Here is a 26,448-nt window from a genome sequence, read left to right as displayed (position 1 = left end):
CATCCGAGGTTGGCATTCCGCAGGCCAACCGTTTGTTAAGTTAAGCGAGTACTGTCCAAACTCACCAAAGGCATATGTTCCTGTTAACAAAATGTATTAAAAATTAACCAAATCAGAAATTTATAGGCTAAAAGGATGTGGTGTATAGTCAAGAGGTCACCGGAATTCGACGAAATAGCGAAGTGGCCGCTTTTAAATATCTGCATTGCTTATGTGTTGCTTCTATATGTGATATGTAGTACATTTATAATGTTTTGTTAATGAAATTTAAATAAATAGAAACTACCAGCAAAAATAACCCCTTTTTTAATGTTTGTTCAATAATTTTAACACCTCCAGTGCAACCAATACTATTATAATAAACCGTAAACACACACTTCTTTGTTGCCTAAGATGTCAGCAATTACAGCATATATTTGAATAATTATTTTTTTAATAAAAAGCTCTACACTTACGTCACTCTTTAGGCTATACATTTTCACGCAATTTAACTGAGGGGGTAAATATTTTGGATAAAAATCCTAATGTGGGAAAGAGACCATAAGTTGCTGCCAACTTCAAGGAAGGAAAGTTGCCATGGTTCGTCATCATGCCATGTCATTTTGACATTTGCAATTGATAATTTAACACATGCAAACAATATAATAAAGTTTTCACAATTTTATGCAGATGAAGTCGCATGGGAACAGCTAGTAACATAAAAAATTTGTAATACTAAACATTTTAAGCCTACTGTATATGCTCAGTTCGGACTTACGGGTTTAAAGTATATAGGAGGATTTAAGCATATTCAACTAACATGATTTTACTATAATTGGATCACATTGCCTTTGTTTCAATGCGACTCACAAGAAATGTATATCAACATTTCAATACAATAATCACTTTTGTGACAAACAGTCAACAAGGAAATTTACAAAAACATCTTGAACAATGAAGGGTAGTTAGATATTATAGATTTTAAATGAGGTCATTCATGGCATATTACCCCCATTACTATTTATGATTCTAAATCACTCTGATTGGCACATTGTCAGGAAGTAATGTTTTTTGAATTCAAATTTAAATGTAGTTACCTTTCCTTTACCTTCTTTTAGGCTGTATATTTTCACGCCATTAAACTTAAGGGCTTAATATTTTGGATAAAAGCCCTAATGTGGAAAAGAGACCATAAGTTGCTGCCAACGTCAAGAAAGATTGCTAAGGTTTGTCATGTCATGTCATTTTGACATTTGCTTTTAATCATTTGACAAATGTGAACAAAATAAAATTTTCCAATTTTCATGGGGATGAAGTCAAACTGGAACATCTAGTTTGACATAATTTAGGTTGTTACTCACTAATTTGCTACTTCAAAATATAGAAAGGTTAGTTTTGCGAAAATAATGAGGAAAATTTAAAAGAAAATTTAAGAGTTTGGATAAACCATTAACATTTTGAAATTGCCATAAGAAAAATAGGTTTGGATTCCATAATATAAACATTTTTATAAAATTATCTTATTTGGTTATAAAAACGTTATCATTCCAAACAAAATTGTCAAATATAGATAAGCTATTATATGCTTACTGTATGAAAGACATCAAGATTGTTTCATAGTAATCAAGATAACATTGAAATGTAAACAAAGCATTGAATTGTAAATAATAACACAAAGAGTAGAAAATGTTTACTATTTTATGTAAACAATATCTACTTAGGACACTTAAAAAATAACTAAACATATATTAAATTTTAATAATTAAACCAAGGAATGTCAAATTCATATATATCTACCATATTGTTTGACATTTTCAGTTATTTTATGAAAACTGTATGAAATAGTTAAGTAATATTGTTTAAAAAGTGTAGTTAATGTTCTAGCACAGATAATACATTGCTATACAACACATATATTTATCTATGTGCAAAAGCATAAACAGCCTTACAAATAAATGTGTTAAACTTAGGAATAAAATGGCTATAAGCAAAAATTAGTACAAATTTTGCTTATACTCAGTTTATTTCTATGTTTAACTTTACACCACATTTATTTGTAAGACTGTAAATGTTTCGATATGAATATAGTCCCCTTATAACTGTTTTTCCTGATTAATCAATCAGTTGGTTAATCAGTTTACTCTTTTATACACATATACTTCCTGAATCTATAAATATAACAGGTAATATGCATTTTAATTCATTACATAGTGATAAACTGTGGCATAAAGAGATTCAATTATTGTTTATACTACAATGACATATACGATGATTCATAACATGACCTGGAAACGATGGCAAATGATAGTGCAAACACTGCAACATTATTTAAAATTTTGTTTCTATCTATGTCGTATTTATATAATCAATTTACACGTTAAGACTCTGCGTAAATAAATATTCACCAAAACAAAATTGTAACGTTGCAAAATTTACACACAAAAACAAAGAAATGACATACCATTGCAACTGCGACCTTGTTCATTTTGTACCAAATAACGGAGAGGGCTGAATGTCTCTATCACGACATCTCCAGTATGATTTAAATCCGCTGTCTTCAACAAGATACAGTCCTCGCATTCCTCGTATTGACTCCAGAAGGATAATTGCTCATTTGTTATAATTTGCAAGCATGCTTGGTCGTAACGCAAAGTTTTACCATTGCAGTTTCGTAAGAAATATCCCACATTCTCGAAGTAGCTAAGGCCCATGTTTAAATTTCCCTACATCAGTTACGCAAACACTTTAGTGTACGAATTTTAATAATGCAATTAAATGCAACTGCAAAAACTTTAACGTAGGATGGCGGAAAGCGAAAATTTGCGAATGTAAAAACAACTATCAACTGTCAAATGTCAGTTGCGTTTATAGATTAAAATAATCGCAATCGTGCTGTCCATTTTTAATAAATATCGATTTCTAACGATTTCGAATTAATCTTTTAATTTAATTATTTTTAGGTTAATCGAGATTCTCTTATAGGAGATAATAGAAATAAAACAAAGCATGCTGCGTTTAGATGTTTATATTCGGCAGTAATGTAACAAAACATTTTTAAAATAACATAAACATATACTTGTTTAGTATGAGAAAATAGATTTTATAAACAAGTAATTATCGAAATGTTATATAATTAAATTGGAAAGCTGAATAATTTTTCTAACAAATGAAGGAGTTTCTCGTAAAATTCTTCCTTAATAACGCCTGGGATTGCTACATACATTCCATTTTTACCAAGGGTTATATTGGAATGCTCGTTGTAGAACCATTCGGGAAGTGGTGACGGAGGTTTGAGAAAAAACTGCCATACCAAGCGCTGGTAATTCACTATTAACGCTGTAAAAGGTCCTTTAAAATACAGCTGAAAAAATTGATAAATGTTATAAATAAGTGAGGTGAACCCCACTTTTCAGAATATTGAGCAAAGGATTGTACTTGAAAATGTAATGTCAACTTGGAGAATAAGTACAATAAGCTATTTTAAACAACAATAATAAAAATACTTGATTACAAGATTTGTGGTACAATAATCGGGGACCACTAGTAATATTACAGGCTTCTGGGAATATTACCAAAGCGAACATTTCCCGGGATGTGCTTTCGCCACATGTGAACACAACCTACTGCTCTGTTATCTTGTAACCTAATCAAGGATATAAAATTCGGTCATAAGGCCGATTCAATCGGCTTCTTACATTATATTGTATTTAAAATTAATGTGCACAAAGATTTATCCAGAATAAGAGGTGAGTTTTTATGTTCTTAGTCAAGGTTTACGCAAAACCACTGCCTTATCTATTACACAAATAATGTAGACATCCTTTTCATTCTTTAAAATAAAACAGAGACAAAAATACGTTATATCCATGTGTTAAAGTTAACTTACGGTTAACGTTGGAGTTTCGTATGCGTCCATAGTTTCAGGTAAATTAGAATCAGGTTGTTTTTGAAACGATAATCTGAAATTGTATATTTGTTTAATAAAATACAGATAGATTTAATTGGAATATAAAAAAGGTGCTATTGCTTACACAAACTTGTTGATCATCTGCATAACTGCGTTTTTAACTTCGTTATTAAATTCTTCATTTTTTTCATTCGTTAGATGTACATCTTTGAAGATATGATCAATTGGATATGATTTCTTTGGGTCGTCTTTTTTTACTCTTCTTGTGTTTTGTCGTCTTTTGTAACTCAAGTATGCTAGAGGATGTCTGGAACAAAATTAAAACAATAAACCAATATAGTAAGATTTTCAATAATTCCCAAAGTGGTTTAGTTCACCCTATTGTCTACGATAGATCCGGTGAAATTGTATAATGGTCGGAAAAAATATTTAAAGTTTGCAATTGAGATATAGCAGAAGACACCTTAACCGAGACTTACCTGTGTTTAAAGGGGATCTAACAAGAAAACAAGCTTGAGAATCTATGGTTTTAAACTATAGACAAAATTATTTTTTATTTTAAAAACACACCTGTGTATCATTGGTCCAATTTCGTCGTCGAAATATTCCTCTTCGCTTTCAGTTGCCGATCTTAAATTCGTCAAATTCAATCCATCGTTTAACTTCAAAACCCATAGTGTATCATCCCACTCTTCGAAATGCGTTAAAGTTGTTGTAGGTTTATCCGATATTGATATACCATTATCCAAATCGATATTTCCTTTACTTGGAAAATTCAATATCTTTCCAGAAGCAAGTAAAACTTGATAAGTAATAAGAACGTAGAGAAACATGACTGTGTACACGATCGTAAGCAAAATGACTAATTATTAGGGTACTTCGGTTACGCTTGAACACTTGCGCAAATAAGAGTGTGTTGCTATTGTTTCTAGCTTCATATATTACGTCTTACGATACGTTCACATCGATGTATAGGTGATTTTAGTAGAAAGTTACACAACCTTTATAAAAAGGCATAAAAGTATACTTACATTTCAAGTAGTGTGAACGCCGAACTTACGAGAGAATATTAGTGACAAACCTTTTTTTATTTCCGCGAGAGCAACGCGGAAATAAAAATATCTTAATAGCCAATGAATTCTTGCAGATTGTTCTACGTTCTACATCCGTGACAAATACCGTCATACGTTTAAGCGTTTTGGAAATATGTAACATCCATCCAAACTTTCGCATTCATTAGTATGATCATGTATTTTATGTTAAGCTTAGTTTGAAAAAAAAAATATAATCGTTTGTAATAAAGCGGGATAGACAGAGAAAATTCGATGGAAAAGAGATAGCAACTAGACAAATAAGGGTCCATTTCACATACCAGCGTTGAGCAGCTGAGATTTTTAGCAAAATAAAATTAAGCTTTATGCAACTGAAATAAGGTTTAATTTTCCATAACACGTCTTTTTTAACCCTTCTCTTTATAAAAAATATCAATAATTATTAAATTAACCCTTTTGTCAATTGCATAAAGCTCAATTTTAAACGCTTCGTTGTTGCACGGACACAAATGGTAGTAAGAAAGAGTAGGATCAAGACTACAACGTATTAAAGTTTAACAACAAGGTATTTAAAAGCCAGGTTATACTGTTTGACGAAAATATTAAGAAAAAATTGAGTTCACAAATAAAATAGCAATATTTGAAATAGATAATTTTATTAAATAAATGGAATGATTATTACAATAAAAACATATTATGTTGTCGCGAAAAGGTATAGCAAAGCTTTAGCAAATTGTACAATCTCTGATCCCCCTAACTTGGATTCTCCATACACTCTGTCCACAAATGTAATTGGCACTTCACCTATTGAATAATCCAATTGTCTCGCTCTGAAATATCACAAAATACACCAAGTTATTACATTCATTTGATAGTCTATATACTACATGGTTTCATTTATTTTATATTTCCGAGATATGTCAGTCAAACTGATTGCATAGTTTTGTATGTCTCATTTACTGTTAAATAACTTCTAATAAAACTTAAACCCCTTTTCCACTGAACAACGAGGTCACGAACAGCAGCAATTGATAGTATGTTAATAATATGTCAGTGAAAAGTCATAGCAACACATATATGCTGAATTACAAATCTTATTGTATTATATTATTTATATTTTATTAATTCTTTGATGGAATTATTTATGCTATTGTGCAAATATTACATGGAAGGAACACATAAGTTATGATATTTGTTTAGATATTTTGGTGGTAACCCATAGAGCAATTAAAAAGTTTTAAAAACATACCTTATAATCATTTCCATTTGGAAAACGTAGCCCTTAGATACACAGCTGTCTATCAATTTCATTAGCACATCCTTCTTGTACAACCTGGAATATTGTAATAGATTATATAACTGCTACACTTCAGTTAACATCAATTATACTAGCTTTGGTGCATGACTCCATCCATGTGGAATTAAAAAATCAAAAGCAATGGCCTATATATTCTTCCAGAAGAATAGGTCTATCCAAGAATATATCAGCAGTTTTAATGCAAACTCTGACAAAAATCCATTGCTCCATCCTTTAAATTTTCACATTCATAATATTAGTTAGATAAAAATTAAATGACTTCAAATAATTAAAAGGTAGTTCTTAAAAATATCAAGAAATGTAAGTAAACTAGCTGTTCCTTGCAACTTTGTCTGCATGAAATTAAAAAATTATAATAATAAAATCATAACCTATAACCTCAGTGATAAATAGTGCAAGAATTTTCGAAATTGGCCCCGTAGTTTTTGAGTTACTTCAATACATACAAATATCCAAAAATACAAATTTTTCTTCTCTATGATATTAGTATAGAAGTATAGATAACAATCTAGCAAAGATGTTCAAACACTTTACCAATATGCAAGCACTTTACCTGAATGAACCAGTCAAATCTGAAGCTCCAGGCCTAAGCAGTAACTGTGTGATGAAATTAGCACCCCTCGATATCAGCTTCCTTTTGAAATCCCATCCATGGACACCACCTCCTCCTTTATATCTAGTACCAGATATCAGGTCAAAATCATGTTTTCTTTGCAATTCAATAAATTTTGGTATAAACTTAGGCTGAAATAAACAAATATTTAATTACAATGACAAATTAGAATTTAAGATGTCAGTATCAACCTGCCCTAGTCACTAAGAATGGTTGACACAGTATGTAATCTTCTATATATCAATATCAGTCGTGATATCTGAATTCACTCCCTTCTTCAGCATATCCTCTGTCACACATCCAATCCATGCTTAATCCAGTCTTCCTCTACTTTATGTACAAATAGGTATTTACAGAAATACATGTTTCTAGATCTTTTTAAGAATTGGAATACAGTTATAAATAAACTTAAATAATTAGGGGACTTTGCTCTAAAAATGTTCGTCATCAAAATAAACATTAAAATCTTTCTTTAACTTCTTTCAAGAATTATTTATTCATTATCTACCATTCTAATAAGAATCTTAACACTTTAATAAATTTCAGTATGATAAAATATTCCCTAATAAATGACTTACATGGTGACTTAAATCAGCGTCCATAATAACAATAAAGTTTCCAGTCGCATGTTGTATACCGTGTATATATGCTGTGCCCAATCCCAGCTTCTTTTCCCTCGGCCTTAAAACTATTTTGGTCGTACCGTACAGTTTCTGTAATTGTTTAGCAACTTCTAGAGTACCGTCGGGGCTTCCGTCATCAATTATTATCACTTCATAATCGTAGCCACTGCAAGAAAACCGACAAGTGTTTCTAGTAGTAATGTTTTTGTAACAGTGCTCATATTTTTGCAACATTTACTTTACCTGTTATCTAAATACTTCATAATAAGCCATATTATGATAGGCAAATTCTCTCTTTCGTTATACGTAGGAAGTAAAATGGAATATTTATCTATCTTTGTGATTTCGGAATCCACTGTAGCAGCCGCCATGCTGTCAAATGTCAAAGTTATGTCAAATCAAAATAACACAACGCACAGCCCACAAATTCCATGAGTCAGTCTGATTGGTGTGTGTTTTCAATAAGCATAAGCATTAACTTTATGTAATATGGTACACGAGCTTTTGGAACAAAAGAATATTGGTGTGTTACTGGTGCACATACTGAAGTAATCTAACAACAGCATGTTTTATATCAGTAAAATAAATATCTATACGCACTCTTTGATAGATTTGTCAAGTTGTCTTATCAATTGTCATTACATCAAATGTCAAATTAATTTGGCTGTTTTCTGAAATGCAGTGTTTACGTAAACATAAAATTAAGAAATGAATTAAAGCAATGGTGTATTACATTTGTAACCAGTGATCAATGTGCAGCGTTCAATTAGCTTGTATTTAAATGTTTTTATTGCTTGAGTATTAGGATTATCACGGTATGGAAGATAAGTGAAAGTTACAGTTGGCTCGTTGCTAGAATATTTTTTAAGAAAAAATGGGCAAAACTAGCAAAGTCGTAGTTTGTGGTATGAAAGGGGTCGGTAAAACTGCTGTTTTAGAGCAGCTTATATACGGTAATGTGAATCTAAAGTCATGTTTTTATCCAACAATAGAAGATATCTATGTAGCTAATATTGAGACGGATAGAGGTTCAAAGGAACGCGTCTGTTTCTATGATACTGCGGGACTAGAGCCGCCGCTAACAGGCGAGTTAAAAGGTTTTAATTTTACTGTAGTTTTGTTTTGCTATGCTATCTTGTTATATAATTAGGAAACACATTTAAGTATACACATGACAGTATCCCAAAATTCTTAAAAATTGATTTAAATCTCATGTTTTTGCTTTAATCATAAAATTAGTTGCTGAATTAGTTTTAGGCAGTTATATTATTTCTTTTTATTGATGTAAATATTTTATCCAACATACAATATAATTGCATTTGCTTCTTATTAAACTTGCCTTTGTCTACTTAATGTAAAGAAGTATGTATGGAGTTATAATTTATTTTTCAGGTCCCCCACAATCCCCAACAATGCAGTTGACCTCCAATCAAGTACTGCAGCGGCACTATCTTGGCTTTGCGGAGGGTTTTGTGATGGTTTACGACACCACAAGGCCTGAATCACTTGATGTTCTTATGTACCTGAAAAAAGATATTGATAGAAACAAGGATAAGAAAGAGGTGAATATTACTATTCAAGAATGTCACTAGTGAAATATTACCCCATTGTTCTATGAGGACTATGGCTGCTTTTATAATGGTGCTTGGAACTTGTTTGTAGGTTCCATACCAATATAACTAATATTATAAACTGGCTTTTGCCCATGACTCCATCTGTGCAGAGTTCTAAGAAACAAAAGTTAGTAGCCTGTGTGTTCTTCCAGACTATCCTCTATGTTTATGCCAAATTTTATCGAGATCCGTTCAGCTGTTTAGGCTACAAACTCTAACAAACATCCATCCATCAATCTAAACTTTCGCATTTATCATTTTAGTATGTAAAAGCTTAGATGGATTTTTATTAGAGTTTGTAGCTTTAACCACTGAACAGTTCTTGAGGTAATTTGGCATAAATGTAGAGGATAGTCTGGAGGTACACATAGTTGCTTTTTTCTTATTTTTTTTTATGCAGATAGAGTTACAGTCGAAAGCTTATAGTTAAATAAAAGTTCAACTTTCAAGCAACTTGGTAGTATTGTGTATTCTTATGACCCTAATTTAGCTTTCTACTTTAAGATCAAAGTAGTACAGTAATTTAACATTGAATTACTAATAAATGTGTAATATTGATAGTGATCTTAAAACCTTTCTGCAATCACCAGGTTGTTATGATGGTAATTGGAAATAGAACTGGTCCTGATGATGTAAACAGTCTGGAGAATACATGTTCAAAGGCATCCAATTGGTGCGCACGGGAGAAGATACGGCACTTCGAAGTGTCCGCTATGGATCGGCCCTCACTCTACGAGCCTTTTATATTTATGACAACTCGTTTGAATCCTGTACAAAATAAAACTGCCTTCCCACAGCTGAGTACATTAAGCAAACTGACCCAGAAGAACAACAAGAGTGAAGCTATGTAACGGTATGTTTTTAATCTATGCCCTTTCTGTTATCAACCATAGATTAACTGGCATAGAGTTGCAGAAATTTTGGCGCGTAAGTTTTTTTTTTTTAACAAATGATAGGCTTTTTAGCTTAAATTGATTGCTGAAATTTTTGCAATTCTGACAGTGATTCATTAATTCACATCCTTAAGTAGACTGTCCATTTATGTCATATTGTCATCAGAAGGAAAAATTGACACAAACCCATTTTGTTCTAGTGAATCTTTATGTCAGTTTTGAACTAAGTACTTCAAAAAACTTTTTATCCGAGTGGCCCCTATTTGTTAGATTTGATCTTTTCCTAAAGGAAAGAAGTCACTAAGCATTTTGAATGTTAGGTTTTAAATCATTTTATTTTTGTAATAAATGAAATCAGAGTCCTCAAAGGAAGATTTAAGTCGTTCTTAATAATTATTTGACTTTAATGAATGCATTAATTTACAATTTTGTGTAAATTTCACATATTTCATATTTTACAACAAAATGTATTCCAATGAATCTCATTGCAAAGAAGTATATAATAGAATATTAACCATAGACAATAGCCTTTGGTTTTTACTATATTTAATCTATAATTTTAGTTAGTAAGTATCTGATTGTTATTTAACATTTTATAAATTTAAATAACTTTAATAATTTAGCAATAGTCTTCTAAACAAACATATAATTTATTAGTGTAAAGTGTAATATGTATTATGATGAAAACTTTATTCAATTTGTAGCAATATTGATATTAGTACACAGAACATTTAATGTTAAAAGTATCTCTAAAATTCTGTTTATTTTTGTTTATTTTATTTTTAATTTATCGTCATAAAAAATATTCATGTCATTTTATTGTCAAAATTTGGGCATAGATTAAAAAATAAGAGAATCGACATGAGTATTTATAATCTGTGAAAAAAGTAACTGAAATGAATTTTTAGCTAATGCTTAATGTACTTATATTTCGAATTTAGCTTTGGTTAAGTGAGTAGTTAAATGAATTTAGTAGTTAAGTATTTGGTGCAATATTTAGTACTTACACGAAATGTTCCCTAATGTTCTGTAAAATTGTCTCTAGTGTACAGATTACTTACTACCAAAACATCCATACAAAAACAAGCTTTTCGTATGAAAGTTACGGTAGTAAACATCAACAATTAACATAAGGTTTAATTAGAATAGCTAAATGCTTAGTGGCAATGCAATTAACTAATTTAAAAGAAACGTTCGTAGTCTATGTACTTAACCGTGGTATTAATACCCAGTTTTTAGCTTTTCATAAAATCCAATAAACTATATCACATGACATTTTGTATTGTAGAAAACTTTGAAGTATGTAAAAATTGGCCTCATTCCTGGCTCTCTTAATTATTAGCTTTAATATAAAACACGCTTAAATGTTACTTAATTAGATTGTAATATTTTTAATTGTTTAATTTTATAACACCAAATATGAAATATAGCTGTTCCCATGCGACTCCATCCGCATAAAATTATAAAAATTTCATTTTATTGTTTACATTTGTCAAATAATCAATTGCAATTTTCAAAATGACATGACTTGACAAACCATGGCAATTGATTCCTTGATGTTGGCAGCAACTTATAGTCTCTTTCCCGCATTAGGGTTTTCATCCAAAATATTTACCCCTAAGTTTAATGGCGTAAAAATATATAGCCTAAAGCGTGACGTAAGTGTAGGGTATTTTAATGAAAAAAGAATTATTCTAAAATATGTTGTAATTGCTGACATCTTAGGCAACAAAGAAGTGTGTGTTTACGCTTTATTATAATAGTATAGAAGTATAGATATCGGATTTAAAGTAAAAATGAAGTATTAATATTTCTACAGACTTTTACGAGGTTTAACTATCTGCATTTTAAAACTCTCTTAATAGTTAATCTTTGCGTTATTTAAAATGATTTTTCATTAAATATGTATAATGTTGCCTCTTATGTACTAGATGTTGCTCCCGGTTTCGTGCGCGGATTTTTTTAAAATCAATATAGTTTTTGCTACTCAGTGATAACGTAGTGATTTGGAGAAAGAATTTTAAAAATCGGTCAAGTAGTTTTTGACAACAATACAGAAAATGTAAATCTTTTCTCTTTATAATCATACTTCATACTAATATTATAAATGCAAAAGTTTAGAAGGATGGATGGATGTTTGTTAGAGTTTGTAGCCTAAACGAATCTGGATGAAAATTGGCATACATGTATAGAATAGTCTGGAAGAACACATATACTACACTTTTGTTTTTTTTAAATACCACGCGGACTGAGTCGCGGGCGAAAGGTAGTATTAGTATAGATATGGTATCATTTGTGTAAAATTATTAAATGATAATGCAATATAATGGCAATATTTTATTTCGCATTTCAAAATGTTACAATAACCTTATTGAGTATAATTCTTACTACAACTATTGGGCGGGATGTTATCCCTAAGCTATCTACGCATTAACAGAAACAACGCCTTAATTATTTTTTTATTTCGTTCTTCACAACATCTCACAGAAAGACCAGGAACGTGCCACTTTTGGCGGGCGTTGGTTATGAATTTTCACGCTACTAGCGCCAAATCACGACAGGGGCGTATTTAAGAATTATTTTTTGTTGTACAAATTGTCGAAAGTTTACTAAATGTTTAACGATAGAGTATGGCCCTGGTCTCACTGTGTTCGGTTAATTAGGACTGGTACACACTAGATTTTTGTTTTAAAATAAAAGTAAAATCAAGGTTTGAAAAATTTGATAAATGATTTTAAAATAATTGTACTTTGAAAATAAATATCAATATAAACAATTTTATTTGAATTTATTATTTTTTTTACTATATTGTTACCTTTTTTATATAAAAAAAAACAGGGGTGAAAAATGTGAGATTATTAGTCACTAAAATCCCCCTCGGTGGTCGACCACGAGTGTGATTTGGGGGTTCCAGGATCTCCAATGGAATGCACCGGTACTCTACACAGCTTTTGCTCTATCTCTGGGGAATTTTTTTCTCAATTGGCAACATTTTTACCTAAGGTACCAGTCCTAAGGTTTAAGTACATTTTTGAATTTAAGTTTCAACCTTTAAGTTTTATTTATAATTTTTCCGTCATCGTTAGACATGGAAGAGACGCATAACATTTGTCATAGTACTGATGTCACATACATACTCATAATTCCTGTACATTATGTACAATAATATTTACTTTTAATATAGATTAGAAATAAATATTATATGAACATTAAAATAGCTTTATGTAGGATTATAACCACACCCTGTTCTACTTCACTCCGTTTTTTTTTAACAAATACATAATAGAAATGTTCCGTTTAGTTCTATTTGAAATATTTAAAGACTGAAATTATCTGGACATATTAAAAACGATATTTTGTGATATTGTGGGTTTCCATTGTTGAAACATGCCAAAGTTGTAAGCGTGTAATAGACAATATTTTCCTTCTTCTGAAAGTGTTGACTATGGAAACCCGCTTTTACAGTTTATTATCTGTTCAAATCTGTTTATAGTTAACAACCTTTTTATTTAAGACTTTAAGTCTAAAGCAGTTTTCACTCAAAGGAATAATGTCTAAGAAAAGTGTGCGTTCAACGCATGGTAAACACCATCAAAAATTTTATAATCTTTGTTAAATTTGCTAGTTTCAAACATATTTTTTTAGGTTTTTAGGAGACAGTGGGGTTTTAGTTGGTAGGCACCCGTTTATCGGGAGAGAGCCCAACATAACCTCCGCGCCTTTCCCCTCTTAGGGCGCGGTGGTATGCGGTAACGCATTTCCCCACTTAAAAAAAAAAAAAAGGTTAGTTTAGAGTTGGTGTTACACTCACCTATTTAAACAAGGATTAAAAAGTTTTCAAAGATAAGAGAACTTTTCCAAAAATAATATTTGAATTAAAAAAAAATGTTTTTAATGATGTTCAGCTATGTCGAATTAACATCGCAATTATTGGTTGTTCAAAACTCGTATTCGACATTTTTGCTAAGTTTTAAGTCACATTACATCGCTTTTGAATTACCGCTTAAACTAACCTATAATTAATAAGTGACTAGCTTTGTCTTTCTAAACTGTCCTAACCTATACCGTAACGCTAACAATATCGAACAACGTTGATAGACAAATTTATCTGACCCGGTGAGTCAAAGTAAATTGTAATAGGTTAGTAGTATTGTCAATTACTAAAAAGTGTACTGTACATGGGCATCGCTAGACGAGGGCAAGATCTAAGAGGGGGAGCAGCTATTAATATTGTCCTATTTCAAGTGGTTTTATTCCTGTTTTACATTTTTTGATGCTCTACATGAGTGAGGGCAGCCTTGAAACCAATGTCCTTGTGGGCATTATTGTACTGTACAGCTTGACTTGTATTGGGTGTCTGGTTTTGATGAGCCAGATAGAAGTAGTAACATCACCTGGTCAGATAAAATTGTCGCACTATATCTTACTAGCTGGCGCTAGTGAGCTGCGACAGTGTTGCCTGTAACAATTCCGATATGCAACGATCTAATTAGGATAATAATATCCATTCCCTAATATTACATATCCACAGGATGAAATTTTCGTTAACAGAATTGTGGTACAAAAAAAGGATATAGATAGGTTCTTAAAATGTTGCTCACCTGACTTAAGCCAGAGTAGAAACAGGTAGGGAATGTACATATTTTAAATTAATGATCTGGCAATTTTAATATAAAGGTCTAAAGCATCATGAAGTATTTGTCCTTGCAGTTAAAACTAACATTTTGGGTATTTCTGAAGTCCTTAAGTACGTTAGGTCTAGTCCCAGATTTTTTATACTAATATTTCACCCTACATTTCTTTTTAGATGTTTTTATTTTTGTTTCGTAATTTTACATTTTTTGTTTTTTCTCTAATAGTCATCTGGGTAAATGCTTTTTACCTTAACAATGCGTATACTATTAATTTTTTTTTATTTTTTTACGTTTACGAAAATAACTTTAAAATTACATCGTGTGTTATGACGATAATTCATAATTTGTTATATTTTGCTAAATAAGATTTTCAATTGTAACAATCGTAATGAATTTTTTCGTCTTTCTTTTGTCAGATGTCGAGACAAATCCTTTAGTTCAAGAGTGAAATATAAATCATTTTAATGAATTTATAGTCCGTTTAAGTTATTTACTTGTATGTTATTTATAATCTATATATAATACTGTTAGGTATAAACCAGAGAAGAAATTACTATTAAAAATGATCACTTGCTTTTCATCGAAATGTAATCACGGCCTAAAGAATTGTTAATCATTAAAACTACCTTATATTAAAGCATTACTGTATATCCGTAAAGATATCACCAGTAATCTAAGAACAATATCTAATAGCGATATTTTAAAACGGTCAATCGTCGACGACGTCCATTTTGAATGTTGTGGGCTTGTGACCGATAGGTTTCATGGCGAGACGTATTCCGGTTGCCGTTGGTTTTGTGTTTAGAATCTCTTCGTCACTACTGCTTGAGTCGTCGAAGTGATCGCCCGTGTTCACTTCGCCAGGCTCCGAATCTGAAGACTAAAAAAAATTGCATATAAGTAAAATAAATAGCTAAGCGGCAATATAACGCAGCTAAAAGCTACTGTAGAATTACGGAGAAAATTGTCACTAGAAGAAAATTTTGCATAAAAAAAAATCTTTGTCATGCATTGTTAAATTTTTTTTATGAAGTATTTACAACAGATTTCAGTGTAGTTTAATGGTCACTAAAGAGGACCTGTAGTACGTGAAATCTTTAGTAATGTACTTCTTAAAGTGCGGGAATTAAACATATGACACAAGAAGCTACATATGCATAACTACTAAAAATGAAGACAAAAATTAAATTATAAATACGTATTTAAATGTAAGTAATTTTTGTCTCCATTTATTTTATCTATATAAAATTGTACGAGCGGACAAACATCTATTTCTTGGGTCGGCTGCGCGCGATGGACTTCGGCACACGCTTGCTCGGCCTCTCGTCACTGCTGTCCACCCCCTAAAGTCATCGGGTACAATATTTACATGTGATTTTTATATAGTGCCACATTAAAAAAAAAAAAAAAACAAAATTAAAAAATAATTCTGTAAGTACGTGCCTGTACTTTTGACTTTTGCTTAAACGGTCAAATAATTATTTATGACAACTTTTGAAAAGTTAACTAAATTAGTTAAATTCTGCATTTTTGTTTGTTTACTTTTGTTTGCCATTGGTTTAAGGTTTCTTTTTAATTCAAACAAAACACACTAATATCTGTAATCATAAAAAATCTAAAAATGTTTAATTAAAACTGGTATTCTTTACTTTGTATAGGTAATAAGTGAGAAATATTATTTTAAACAATACTATAATTTAATAATTAAACTGGAATAAGAAATATACAACTAGAATCATTATTTAAAAAGTTGCTGGCTTGGCAGCAGACTAAAAAAATTTAAAAAAAAAAGTTGCCATAAACAAAAAATAAAATAAAAAACCAAAGTCATTGTACAGGGTGCTTACATCGAAGTCGCCGATAGTGAACCTAGTGCTGGCTTCTGCCACGAGCTGCGCGGGCGCTGGCGGCGCTGTCTCCGGCGAGATCACCTAGACGCCGCGCACCAGAGACAACATAGAGGGCACATTGTGTTAGCAGGGTTAGTTAGCAATACTAGATACTCTATTCTTTAAATTGTCTATTGCCCAAACTGTATATTTAAAGAGTGACAGGGGCGTCAATACTTTTTAGTACAGATTTTCCTGCAGTATGAAAGGGACTTACTACATTTTTTTCAAATATATTGGAGAGAAGACAAAATAAAGAATAGCTTGTCTATGCCTTGTGAAAATTAATACATTACTGTAATAGCAAAATACTTTTTACATTAGCTATTTTTGAAATAAATAGTAGTTAGTAATAAGTAATGTTTAGTCCATAATTAACATTTTAAATTGCATTATTAATAACATTATTATAATAAAGCGCAAACACACACTTTGTTGCCTAAGATGCTAGCAATTACAGGCTATATATTTTAACGCCATTAAACTTAGGGGGTAAATATTTTGGATAAAAAGCCTAATGTGGGAAAGAGACCATAAATTGCTGCCAACATCAAGAAAGTAAGATTGCTAAGGTTTGTCATGTCATGTCATTTTGACATTTGCTATTGATAATTTGACAAATGTAAACAATAAAATAAAATTTTCATAATTTCATGCGTATGAAGTCGCACGGAAATAGCTATTAATAATATAAAAACAATGATAAGGATCTTTCATATTTATAACACTTAAATGAATATGATTAAATAAAAATACATTTTTTCATAACCAAAGAACACTTCGCCGCGTTTCTTACGTCAATAGTCATCTTTTAATGCGAAATTAAAACTTACAAAGTCTTGATAATATCACATGCATACGAAATTATATTTTAAATCAAGATTGTATTCTTATATTTACGTAAACGGTTAATTTTTTAACTGTGTAATTGTAACGGAATACTTATTACAAAAAATGTAATTTTATGAATAATATAAAGTTTATTTATAGCCGAACAATATACAGTGTTCTGGTTAAGTTAGTATTGGCACTTTATTCAATATAGGTATAACAAGATTCAATCGTTACAAAGGCAAAAGGATACACAGAACACTATTTTACGAGTATGTAACAGCGAGAATATACACCTAACGAAAAACTAGCCACCATAAAGCTTGAATCTTATAACTATAGATAAAATATTAATGTCTATGGTATTAACCTTTACCCTGCTACCATAACCTTAAATGGTTAAATAATGGTTTATTAACTTACATCCTGATCACTCATCATCTCCTTAGTGGATACAGTGGTTTCAATCCTGCGGATGGAGCCCTGATGGATGTCAACGTCGAGCGCAAGACACTGGAAGCGACGCAGTATAAGTACCACTGGAATGGGCAGCACTCCAGCGAGGATCATGGCGGCTGCGATACCGAGCACCCAGTTGGGATATGGTGTCTTCTCAACGCGACCCTGGTATTAAATAAAATATTTTAGAACGGAAATACACGTGCCAGTAAATGTGATAGGAACTGGTATGCCAGCTACTGTTATAACACGATCAAACATGCCAGCAAGAAGTCAACGACATCTTATGAGACGAGTAGCGTCAGATTCAAATTTACCCCCTTCGACCCTTCTTTACCCGAAAGCAAATATCATGCCAGTTACTGGCATACAGTTAGATTCACACATGCCTGTAGTTGGCTAGTGTGCTATCTACTTGCATGAGTATTGGCAACCTTAAGATCACCTCTTAACTCGGCTTTATGTTCTTAATTTTTTAAACAAATACGTCGTTACATAAGTCAACATTATTTTCGCTATATCCTCTTTATAATTACTAGATATTACGTTCCGTTATAAGTTAAAAATATCCAAATGAAATCATAGAATTTATTGCATTCGGACTAAAATACAGTTTTATAGCTGTTATCTTGACCTTTTGATCGGTTCTTTTTGGATGAAAATTAATATCGTTTTCCTAATATAATGCAAGTTAATAATTTGATTACAATCGACTGACATTATTAAGTTGTTAAATCGTAAAAAAGCTATTAAATTACTTATTCATAGCAATAATATGACGTAAGTACCTCAGCGGCATTCCAAGCTCCGTATGTAGGAGGTATGATGAGCATGAAGACTAAAGAAGACAGTAGAATGCAGGTCACGATGAAGGGTCCCACATAGCGCCAGGTCACTTGCCAGTACCAGCCGGGACGGTAGCCAGTCATCTCGTAGATGTCATTAGTGAACCTGCGGCAGTAATAGGGTTAAGTGGAGTTAAATGTATTAATTCGGTTAACCCACTAAAAAGTTTGAGTCACTTTAGACGATAGGTGTGGACAAAATTATAAATATCATATTTATAAATCTATACTAATTATTTGTATTTTTGTATGTATTTAAATATCTAAAAATTTGACAGATATCAAAAAATCCTCCCATCATCAAAAAGCTACGTTATCAGCGAGAAATATACTGTATATTTTTTACTATCTGTTGCTCGCAACTTAACCCGCATGAAATTAAAAAAAAAATAAAAAAATGGCTTATGTTACTCATTGATAACGTAGCTTTTTAATGGTGAAAGAATTTTTGAAATCGGCCCATTTTTGGGTTATTTTAAAACATACAAGAATCCAAAAATACAAATGTTTCCTCTTAAATTATTGGTATAGATAATATATGGTAGATTGTTAATGAAGTATTGTTTATTTTTTTTATTTACTAGTAGCACTAGTATTTAATACTTTGTGTCTAGTGCTTCTCAGTCGATTCGTATCTTGTTAACTCCGCTCTATAAAGTACATCTAGTACAAATCGTGACGTTATGAGCTCTGTCACTTCAACACGTCAAGGTTGAACAGTTTGGCAGCCAAAAGCATATTCAGCGTGATATTTACGCATGTTGACATAGTAAACCTTTACCGGCATCTCAAGGTTAGAAATATTTAAACATATGTCGTTTCAACATGATTGATGAGTACAATGGTTAACTGTAGCGGTAAATCACAGTTTAATCGTCTGTTTCCACTGCCGAAACACTCTCACATTTTATTCGTTTCTTTAAATCTCACTAACGTTGTAAAGATAGAGTTTATAGCCTAAACGGCTGAACGGATTTGAATGAAATTTGGCATAGATGTAGAACATAGTTTAGTAGAACACATAGGGTATTTTTTTTTAATACCACGCATACGGAGTCGCGGGCGAAAGCTAGTATAGTACTGGAATAATATTATAGACAAGAACACTTACTTCTCGTGACCATAAATGTATACGACAGCAATCATTTCGAGCAACGCCACCACAACAAGACCGATGGTGCCGGCGAAAGAATCGAACATCTTCAGCCAGTACTCGCCCGCGCCCGTCGTGAAGATCAGCCCCACGAGGAAACAGAAAGTACACACAGCACCTACAATAAGAAAGAACAAAAATATAATGTTAGGTAAATATAATCACAGATGATTACCAAAGTTTGCAGAACCTCTAGGGTCCACAAAAGATCTAGAGATTTAAAAAGTAGGACATAAAAGTGTACTCAAGTTGAAGACAAACGCATTACTGTTAACCGAGAATAGTAAAAGATAGGAAGGTGTTTATGACTAAAAGTTATGGATTTGACAAAAATCTTACCAGTAATAACAGGTTTGCTCATCCGTTTGAAGAAATCGATATCGAAGATGGTGCACAGCATGCCCTCCATGATACCGATCTGGCTGCCCAAGCCCAGTGACAGCAGCATCAAGAAGAAGATGATCGACCAGAACGGAGCTGGGGTCAGTTTGAGGATGGCTTGAGTGAACACGATGAAAGCTAACCCAGTTCCTTCAGCCGCCTGCAAAGAGAACAAGGTATATTATTTTTTTATAACATATATTGCTACCTGATTAGAAAGGAAATTTATATTTGAGTGACATAGGCTTTATTTTATTATTAATATTGAGGAACTAATAAACAACATATTTCGGGACCAGGGCGTTAAAAATCACTATGTTTTAACTTTTCTCGGCTTACGCTGCTTAAACCGTTAGAGATATATAAAAATGATGTATTAAAGAATAGTGGATTTCAAAAAGTTCTACAGAAAAGTCTGCGAGGCATATGTTAAATATGTCATATCATACATCTATACTATTATAATAAACCGTAAACACACACTTCTTTGTTGCCTTAGATGTCAGCAATTACACCATATTTTTGAATAATTCTTCTTTTAATAAAAAACCCTACATTTACATCACGCTTAAGGCTATTTATTTTGGATAAAAACCCTAATGTGGAATAGACACTATAAGTTGCTGCCAACATCAAGGAAACAAGATTACCAAGGTTTGTCATGTCATGTCATTTTGACATTTGCTTTTGAAGATTTGACAAATGTAAACAATAAAATAAAAATGTTTAATTTCATGCAGATGGATCCGCACGGGAACAGCTATCACTATATAAAAATATGTATCGATTGAGCTCACCTCTTCAAGTTGCCTACTCATGGTGCAGCCGGTGAGATTGAATGCGGAGACAACGGTGTTGTTCAAAGTTGGGAACTCCTCCTTGTAGTAGTCGAAAGTAGAGTTCAAAGTGAAGCCACCGATCTGGTGCATTGCCAACACTTTGATTTCTCTGAAAGAGAAATTATACTCTGTAAAACTTTTATAAGTATATGTTTACTACAACATCAAGCCTTAATATTTTCAATGACACTGTATAATTATTTTACCTTCTGACATGATGCAGCACATAAAAAGATTAGAAGTTTTGTCAAGTTTAAGAGTTTCGGATCTCATTGGAATATTGTCACCTATTCTATATATAAAGTTTTCATTGTACTGTTTAGCCGATAGCAGTAGTCAGCTTATATAGCCTATTGAAAGTCTCGAGCTCATAGATGGATGATTTATAATAAAATATCACTTACTTGGTCATACACTTCTCGACCATAGTGTAAGCTTTGAAGCCGAGGATGCTGAAGATGACTACAGAGGCGTAGATCGCAGTGAGAGCGTTACACACGGAAACGAGGAGGACGTCTCTCACACAGTTGTTGTTGGGCGGGTTGTAGGAACCGAAGGCGATGAGGGAACCGAACGCAAGCCCGAATGAGTAGAACACTTGAGTTGCTGCATCCAGCCATACTGTTGGATCTAGGAGCTTCCCGAGCTGGAATTTATTTATTTAATATAGTAGACGTTACGACGACGATAGATACAAATTTAAAATATTTAATAAAGAGGAGTAGGAGAAGTAGTTCCTTCAGCAGTCAGAAAAAAAACGGTTCTGTCGTTAAGTTTGGCTGCTTTCGATCTCCGCTGAATTGTTGTCTTGTCTGGTCATAATGGAACGTCTGATTTCCGTAGAAAGTAGAGTAAGAGCGGACGTACACTTTCGACTAAACTATCGCACAACTGTTGTTCGATTGTCGATTGTTTCGCAGCCTGGACTGTTTAGTTGCACAACTAAGCAGTTGTGCGATAGTTTAGTCCAAGGTGTGCGCGCGCTCTGAATAGTATATTGGAACATACCTTAGGTTTATACATGTGTATGATTCCGTCGGCAGAACCCGGCAGAGTAATACCACGGATAAAGAAGATGGTTAACACGGCGTAAGGGAATAACGAAGTGAAGTACACCACCTGGACATTACATGAAAAGAAAAGAACGTTAGAAAAACAAAAGCATATAACTGACGTAAATAGAAAGAGTTTCTTACGCTCCCCATCTCTTTCTATCTTAGCGACTCATTCTGTTTATGTGGGCTTTAACAAATTTAAATAAACAATGTCTAATAATTAAAAATTTCGTAAAAAAAAAATGGTTTGTACCGTAACGTAACGTAACGTAAAATACATTATCTTCTGTATCATCTGTCTTATTTAAAAAGAATGAAAGAGATGTCTATATGTTACATAACAGTACACCACTTACTTTCCCACTGCTCTGTATACCCTTCATGACAATAAAGAAGACGATGATCCAGGCTAACAAGAGATACAGCACGATCCACCAGCGAGGCACGCCGGGGTCTTCGATGCTGGGCGACGCGTCGAGTGCCTCTCGGTACCAGTAGTATACTGTGGCGGATGCTTTGCTGCATTCGATCTCCGCTGAACTGTTGTCTTGAGGACAATGTGCCCAAGGCAGCTGGTCGGCTGATAACTGAAGATATTATCAAAGAAGTGAAATCTGGACTTTGCAACTTCCAAACGTTGGAGTTTCTCTATTCAGGTTTAAGCACAAGTTTTCTTATGTTTGTTAACACACTCTTACAGTTGTTAATTGGTCCTTCTTAGGATAGATTTAGTGCAAAAATTTACAGCAAGGTAACCATTTAGCAACATTAAGTACAGCAAATGAGACATGACATTAAAACTACAAAGCATAAGATTTAGAAACTTTAAGAGACTATAAACAAAAGAAAATGAACTTACCCGAATACTATTAAACAGATAGAAGAAGACCCAAGTGATGATGACATTGTAGTAGAGAGCGACGAAGAGAGTAACAATGCAGCTAGAGATACCAATGCCGCCCAGCCAGGGGTGGATCGTGTTCCACACACCAAGGGACCCTAGGCGCATCTTCTGACCGATAGCCATCTCTATCAAGAAGAGCGGGATCCCCTCTAGCACCAGCATGATCAGGAACGGGATGAGAAATGCCCCTGAAAACAGCCCCTGTTATTGTCTGTCCAACCAAATTGTAAATTGTCTAATAACAATCCAGATTATAAAATATGTGATGGAAATATCGGATTTTGTTGCTTATTTGACAGTGACGTCATTTTTAAGCTATCTGAGACTTTATTAACCAGTAGTAGGATAGGCCCTTAGCCTTTTATATTAAGGTTTTTAAACGATATTTCTTCCTTTCTTAAATTTGTTAAGCCACAACACAATCCCAATGTTAAGTGGTAGCTTAATAAATACCAATTCACTTTAATTTTTAGTTACATGTTATTGTTATGTAATATTTTATTTGTACATATCATTTGAAAATCTATAAGAATTTAATTCAATTATGAATTATGCTATTATTTTTTAGCTTTTAAGTATTTATTTTGTTTTAATTTGGTAGATTTTAGGTAAATTATTTTATTTATGGCAACCCTAGTGGCAATTGACGTCGCGTCATTCCGTGTTTAAAAGATAATTACCCTATACTGTAAAGAAAATTAATTCTAATTTTCAAATAATATTGTTGATTTATAATTAAATTTAGTTGTTTAAAATTGTATTACAGTACCTCGATAGATATATTTTTAAATCGGGTATTATTTCTATCTACCCATAGATTAAGTAAATAAATTGAAATATAGCCATTAAATTCCTAATGTTTTAAATTATCTTTTTCAGTAAATACATGAAGTGATTGTAAACGCACGGAGACCTCTACATCGCTACGCCGTAGCCCGTAGCCCGTAGCTGCATAGACCGCACAAAATCAATACTCGGCCGGGAGCAAAGGTTCGCATTCTGCGGTATTATGCAATTGCTTCGTACTTTTCAATCGTAATGAATATCTTGTACACTGTAGTAACACTTTTATACTATAACAAAAACTGTTCCCTTACGTCGTCATCCGCATGGAATTATAGAAAACTTTATTTTATTTTTTACATTCGTAAAATGTTGAACATCAAATGTCAAAACGGTAACCGTTATCTTGTAGTTCTTGTCCCTTTCCCGCATGATAATTTCTTACAATTTATTTACCCCTTAGCTTAAAAGCGAGAATATAGATAGCCTAAAAGTGTTGTAAATGTAGGGCATTTCATTAAAAAAGGTTATTCAAAGATGTATTGTGATTACTGACATTCTACATAACTTAGGTGTGTGTTTACGCTTTATTATATTAAGGACCTGTCCCACCACATTGTAAGTTGTCTGATAATAATCGAATCTTGTTCCCTTATATGGTACTGAGAGTAGTAGAGTCATTTTTAAGTTATCTGAACCTTTATCCAGTGGTGGGACAGGCCCCAAGTATGGAAGTATAGATAACCTCTTCTCCTAATTTCTTTGAATAAATAGAGAAAAAAATCATAGTAAAAGTGTTTCACAATTCTCTTTTAATGTAATATTTCTTTCTGAAAGCATTAAAAACAGTCGGTGTTAGCTAAAAATCGTATAGTGTGTCACGGTTGTCACCTTATATAAAACAGGAATATTTTCTTAACTTCAAAGTATATTACGATGTCATCTATACTATTATAATCTATATCTATACTATTATAATAAAGCGTAAACACACATTTCTTTGTTCCCTAAGATGTCAGCAATTACAATATATTTTTGAATAATTCTTTTTTTAATAAAAAACCCTAGACTTACGTTACGCTTTAGGCTATATATGTTCACGCCATTAAACTTAGGGGGATAAAAACCCTAATGTGGGAAAGAGACCATAAGTTGTTGCCAACATCAAGGAAGCAAGATTGTCAAGGTTTGTCATGTCATGTCATTTTGACATTTACTGTTGATAATTTGACAAATGTAAACAATAAATAAATTTTTTTATAATTATATGCGGATGAAGCCGCACGGGAACAGCTAGTTTAAGATAAAATGTTAATAATAAGCCATGACATTATTAAATCAATCATAGAGGGACAATTTAACGCTGGTTTCACACAAGGGCAGAACAGAGTAGACAATAGAGTACAATTGTTTGAACAGTAAACTGTGAGACTGACAGTGAGTGGCGTACTGTCCTCGTGTGAACATCAAGGTATATGACAAGGCCGTAATTGATGCGTATATTTTTTTAATTAAAATCCTACGCCGGATGTGAAGATTTATCGATGACAGTTACAAATGCGAGTTCGTGTTTTTCGTTTCAGTTGCAGGTTTAATGTTTGTATACTCATACAATTATTAACTATGTTCAGTTTTTTTTAATTATCATATAATGTTTTTTTATTAGTTACTAGCTTTTGCTCGCCACCTCGTTCGCGTGGATTTAAAAAACAATAGAAATATAGCCTATGTTACTCACAAATAAATTAGCTTTGTAATGGTAAAGAATTTTTAAAATCAGCGCAATATTTTTTTAAAAATACAAATTTTCCTCTTTACAATAGTAGTATAGATATGGTCGAATTAATCGGAAATGAGAAATTATTTACACATAACTGTCTGATAACGTCATTTATTATCTGTGGATTTATTTTGGAACATTTCAGAGTTTAAATTAGTGGTAACGAATCTTACTATCATACTAATATTATAAATGCGAATGTTTAGATGGATGGATGTTTGTTAGAGTTTGTAGCCTAAACTGCTGAACGGATTTTGATGAAAATTAGTATAGATGCAGAGAATAGTCTAGAAGAATACATAGGCTACTCACTTTTTTTTTAACTCCACGCGGACTGATTCGCGGGCGAAAGCTAGTATCTTTAAAAAATCTATGATAAATTTAAAATTGTTTAGATATGTTTGTTATGATTACTTATTTCTATTGAATTCAATTAGTTACCTAAAAGGTTTGACGAAATTCAATAAAAATGTATAATAATTATATCGCTCCATATATCTGTCTCTGATATCAAAATGAAGGTACTATTTTTATTTAATTATAAGTTATTTACTTGGCTGTTTGCTTTCGTACCAGGCACTAACGTTATTGCCAAGGTCGAGCTTTGCATGTTCTATTGATTTACTTTCCGTAAATGTCTGTGGCAATCCGTACAAATGTATTGTTTTTTCAGGTACTCCAAGGAGAAAGACAGAGATGAGAGATGTTTTCACAGTTAAGCCAAAGAACAACTTCGAAAATGACCTTTGAGGTAAATTTATTGCATACTAGATGTTACACGTGACTTCGACCACGCAATTAAGATAAAAAGTAGCCTGTAATATGCGTGTCTATGTCAGCTACCCTTCAGGTTAAAGTCCGGTCCAAATCCGACCAGCCGTTTCGGAGATTACCCGG

At 32.4% G+C, this 26,448-nt stretch overlaps 5 protein-coding genes and 1 long non-coding RNA gene across 10 annotated transcripts in view; 2 read left to right on the top strand and 4 right to left on the bottom strand.

Annotated features, from left to right (window-relative positions):
• Positions 1-2,830, bottom strand: part of LOC106102818 (heparan-alpha-glucosaminide N-acetyltransferase-like) — a 9,991-nt gene extending 7,161 nt beyond the window's left edge. Inside the window, exons 1-2 of the mRNA XM_013282404.1 lie at positions 2,441-2,830; positions 3-80 (exon numbers count right to left, since the gene is read on the bottom strand). Coding sequence (XP_013137858.1) covers positions 3-80; positions 2,441-2,690 — 328 coding nt within the window. The 5' untranslated portion in view covers positions 2,691-2,830. The remainder of the gene's footprint in view (positions 1-2; positions 81-2,440) is intronic.
• Positions 2,831-3,065: 235 nt separating this feature from the next.
• On the bottom strand, positions 3,066-5,006 carry LOC106102861. Its single transcript, XM_013282458.1, has 4 exons — positions 4,457-5,006; positions 4,011-4,193; positions 3,866-3,938; positions 3,066-3,340 (listed from the first exon to the last, which is right to left on the bottom strand). The coding sequence occupies exons 1-4, from the start codon at positions 4,717-4,719 to the stop codon at positions 3,113-3,115; spliced, it is 747 nt and encodes a 248-aa protein (XP_013137912.1). The 5' UTR covers positions 4,720-5,006; the 3' UTR covers positions 3,066-3,112.
• Positions 5,007-5,575: 569 nt separating this feature from the next.
• On the bottom strand, positions 5,576-7,885 carry LOC106102880 (probable dolichol-phosphate mannosyltransferase). The gene is made up of 5 exons (XM_013282482.1): positions 7,736-7,885; positions 7,448-7,658; positions 6,810-7,000; positions 6,188-6,271; positions 5,576-5,768 (listed from the first exon to the last, which is right to left on the bottom strand). The coding sequence occupies exons 1-5, from the start codon at positions 7,861-7,863 to the stop codon at positions 5,633-5,635; spliced, it is 750 nt and encodes a 249-aa protein (XP_013137936.1). The 5' UTR covers positions 7,864-7,885; the 3' UTR covers positions 5,576-5,632.
• Positions 7,886-7,970: 85 nt separating this feature from the next.
• Positions 7,971-17,889, top strand: LOC106102881 (NF-kappa-B inhibitor-interacting Ras-like protein). 3 transcript variants are annotated; one of them, XR_001225602.1, is made up of 5 exons: positions 7,971-8,589; positions 8,885-9,054; positions 9,696-9,958; positions 16,471-16,613; positions 17,802-17,889. XR_001225602.1 is itself a non-coding variant. In XM_013282484.1 (3 exons), the coding sequence occupies exons 1-3, from the start codon at positions 8,367-8,369 to the stop codon at positions 9,954-9,956; spliced, it is 642 nt and encodes a 213-aa protein (XP_013137938.1). In that variant the 5' UTR covers positions 7,971-8,366; the 3' UTR covers positions 9,957-10,519. The 3 variants fall into 3 exon arrangements, 2 of the variants coding, with proteins under 2 accessions (XP_013137938.1, XP_013137937.1); XM_013282484.1 differs by lacking the exons at positions 16,471-16,613; positions 17,802-17,889 and having other exon boundaries at positions 7,971-8,577; positions 9,696-10,519; XM_013282483.1 differs by lacking the exons at positions 16,471-16,613; positions 17,802-17,889 and having other exon boundaries at positions 9,696-10,518.
• Positions 12,818-26,448, bottom strand: part of LOC106102879 (sodium- and chloride-dependent transporter XTRP3) — a 14,648-nt gene continuing 1,017 nt past the window's right edge. The window contains exons 2-13 of one of the 3 annotated variants that reach the window (XM_013282480.1): positions 22,944-23,176; positions 22,441-22,671; positions 22,038-22,148; positions 21,434-21,675; positions 20,988-21,138; positions 20,149-20,350; positions 19,768-19,927; positions 18,600-18,762; positions 17,776-17,976; positions 16,480-16,563; positions 15,899-15,975; positions 15,421-15,512 (exon numbers count right to left, since the gene is read on the bottom strand). In XM_013282480.1, the coding sequence (XP_013137934.1) occupies positions 15,901-15,975; positions 16,480-16,563; positions 17,776-17,976; positions 18,600-18,762; positions 19,768-19,927; positions 20,149-20,350; positions 20,988-21,138; positions 21,434-21,675; positions 22,038-22,148; positions 22,441-22,671; positions 22,944-23,176 (1,853 nt within the window). In that variant the 3' untranslated portion in view covers positions 15,421-15,512; positions 15,899-15,900. Of the gene's footprint in view, positions 15,513-15,898; positions 15,976-16,479; positions 16,564-17,775; positions 17,977-18,599; positions 18,763-19,767; positions 19,928-20,148; positions 20,351-20,987; positions 21,139-21,433; positions 21,676-22,037; positions 22,149-22,440; positions 22,672-22,943; positions 23,177-26,448 lie in introns of all 3 variants that reach the window. The other 2 variants (XM_013282481.1, XM_013282479.1) reach the window with 2 other exon arrangements.
• LOC106102882 overlaps positions 17,901-26,448 on the top strand; it is a 21,962-nt gene continuing 13,414 nt past the window's right edge. The window contains exons 1-3 of the long non-coding RNA XR_001225603.1: positions 17,901-17,979; positions 23,868-23,978; positions 26,225-26,302. This is a non-coding gene — a long non-coding RNA (uncharacterized LOC106102882). The remainder of the gene's footprint in view (positions 17,980-23,867; positions 23,979-26,224; positions 26,303-26,448) is intronic.

This window comes from Papilio polytes, unplaced genomic scaffold (assembly GCF_000836215.1).
Source record: "Papilio polytes unplaced genomic scaffold, Ppol_1.0 DF823901.1, whole genome shotgun sequence".
NCBI lineage: Eukaryota > Metazoa > Arthropoda > Insecta > Lepidoptera > Papilionidae > Papilio > Papilio polytes.
The sequence above is the reverse complement of the archived record's forward strand: the minus strand, read 5'-3'. Positions and strand labels throughout refer to the sequence as shown.

Excerpts from the sequence above, each read along its gene's own strand:
- LOC106102881 (XM_013282483.1), top strand. The coding sequence starts at position 8,367 with ATGGGCAAAACTAGCAAAGTCGTAGTTTGTGGTATGAAAGGGGTCGGT. Across the intron at positions 8,590-8,884 it reads GCTAACAGGCGAGTTAAAAG|GTCCCCCACAATCCCCAACA; the intron begins GTTTTAATTTTA and ends TTTATTTTTCAG. Across the intron at positions 9,055-9,695 it reads GAAACAAGGATAAGAAAGAG|GTTGTTATGATGGTAATTGG; the intron begins GTGAATATTACT and ends TGCAATCACCAG.
- LOC106102880 (XM_013282482.1), bottom strand. The coding sequence starts at position 7,863 with ATGGCGGCTGCTACAGTGGATTCCGAAATCACAAAGATAGATAAATAT. Across the intron at positions 7,659-7,735 it reads ATGAAGTATTTAGATAACAG|TGGCTACGATTATGAAGTGA; the intron begins GTAAAGTAAATG and ends GTTTTCTTGCAG. Across the intron at positions 6,272-6,809 it reads GATTTGACTGGTTCATTCAG|GTTGTACAAGAAGGATGTGC; the intron begins GTAAAGTGCTTG and ends ACAATATTCCAG.
- LOC106102861 (XM_013282458.1), bottom strand. The coding sequence starts at position 4,719 with ATGTTTCTCTACGTTCTTATTACTTATCAAGTTTTACTTGCTTCTGGA. Across the intron at positions 3,939-4,010 it reads CAGATGATCAACAAGTTTGT|ATTATCGTTTCAAAAACAAC; the intron begins GTAAGCAATAGC and ends ATACAATTTCAG. Across the intron at positions 3,341-3,865 it reads ACGAAACTCCAACGTTAACC|CTGTATTTTAAAGGACCTTT; the intron begins GTAAGTTAACTT and ends CAATTTTTTCAG.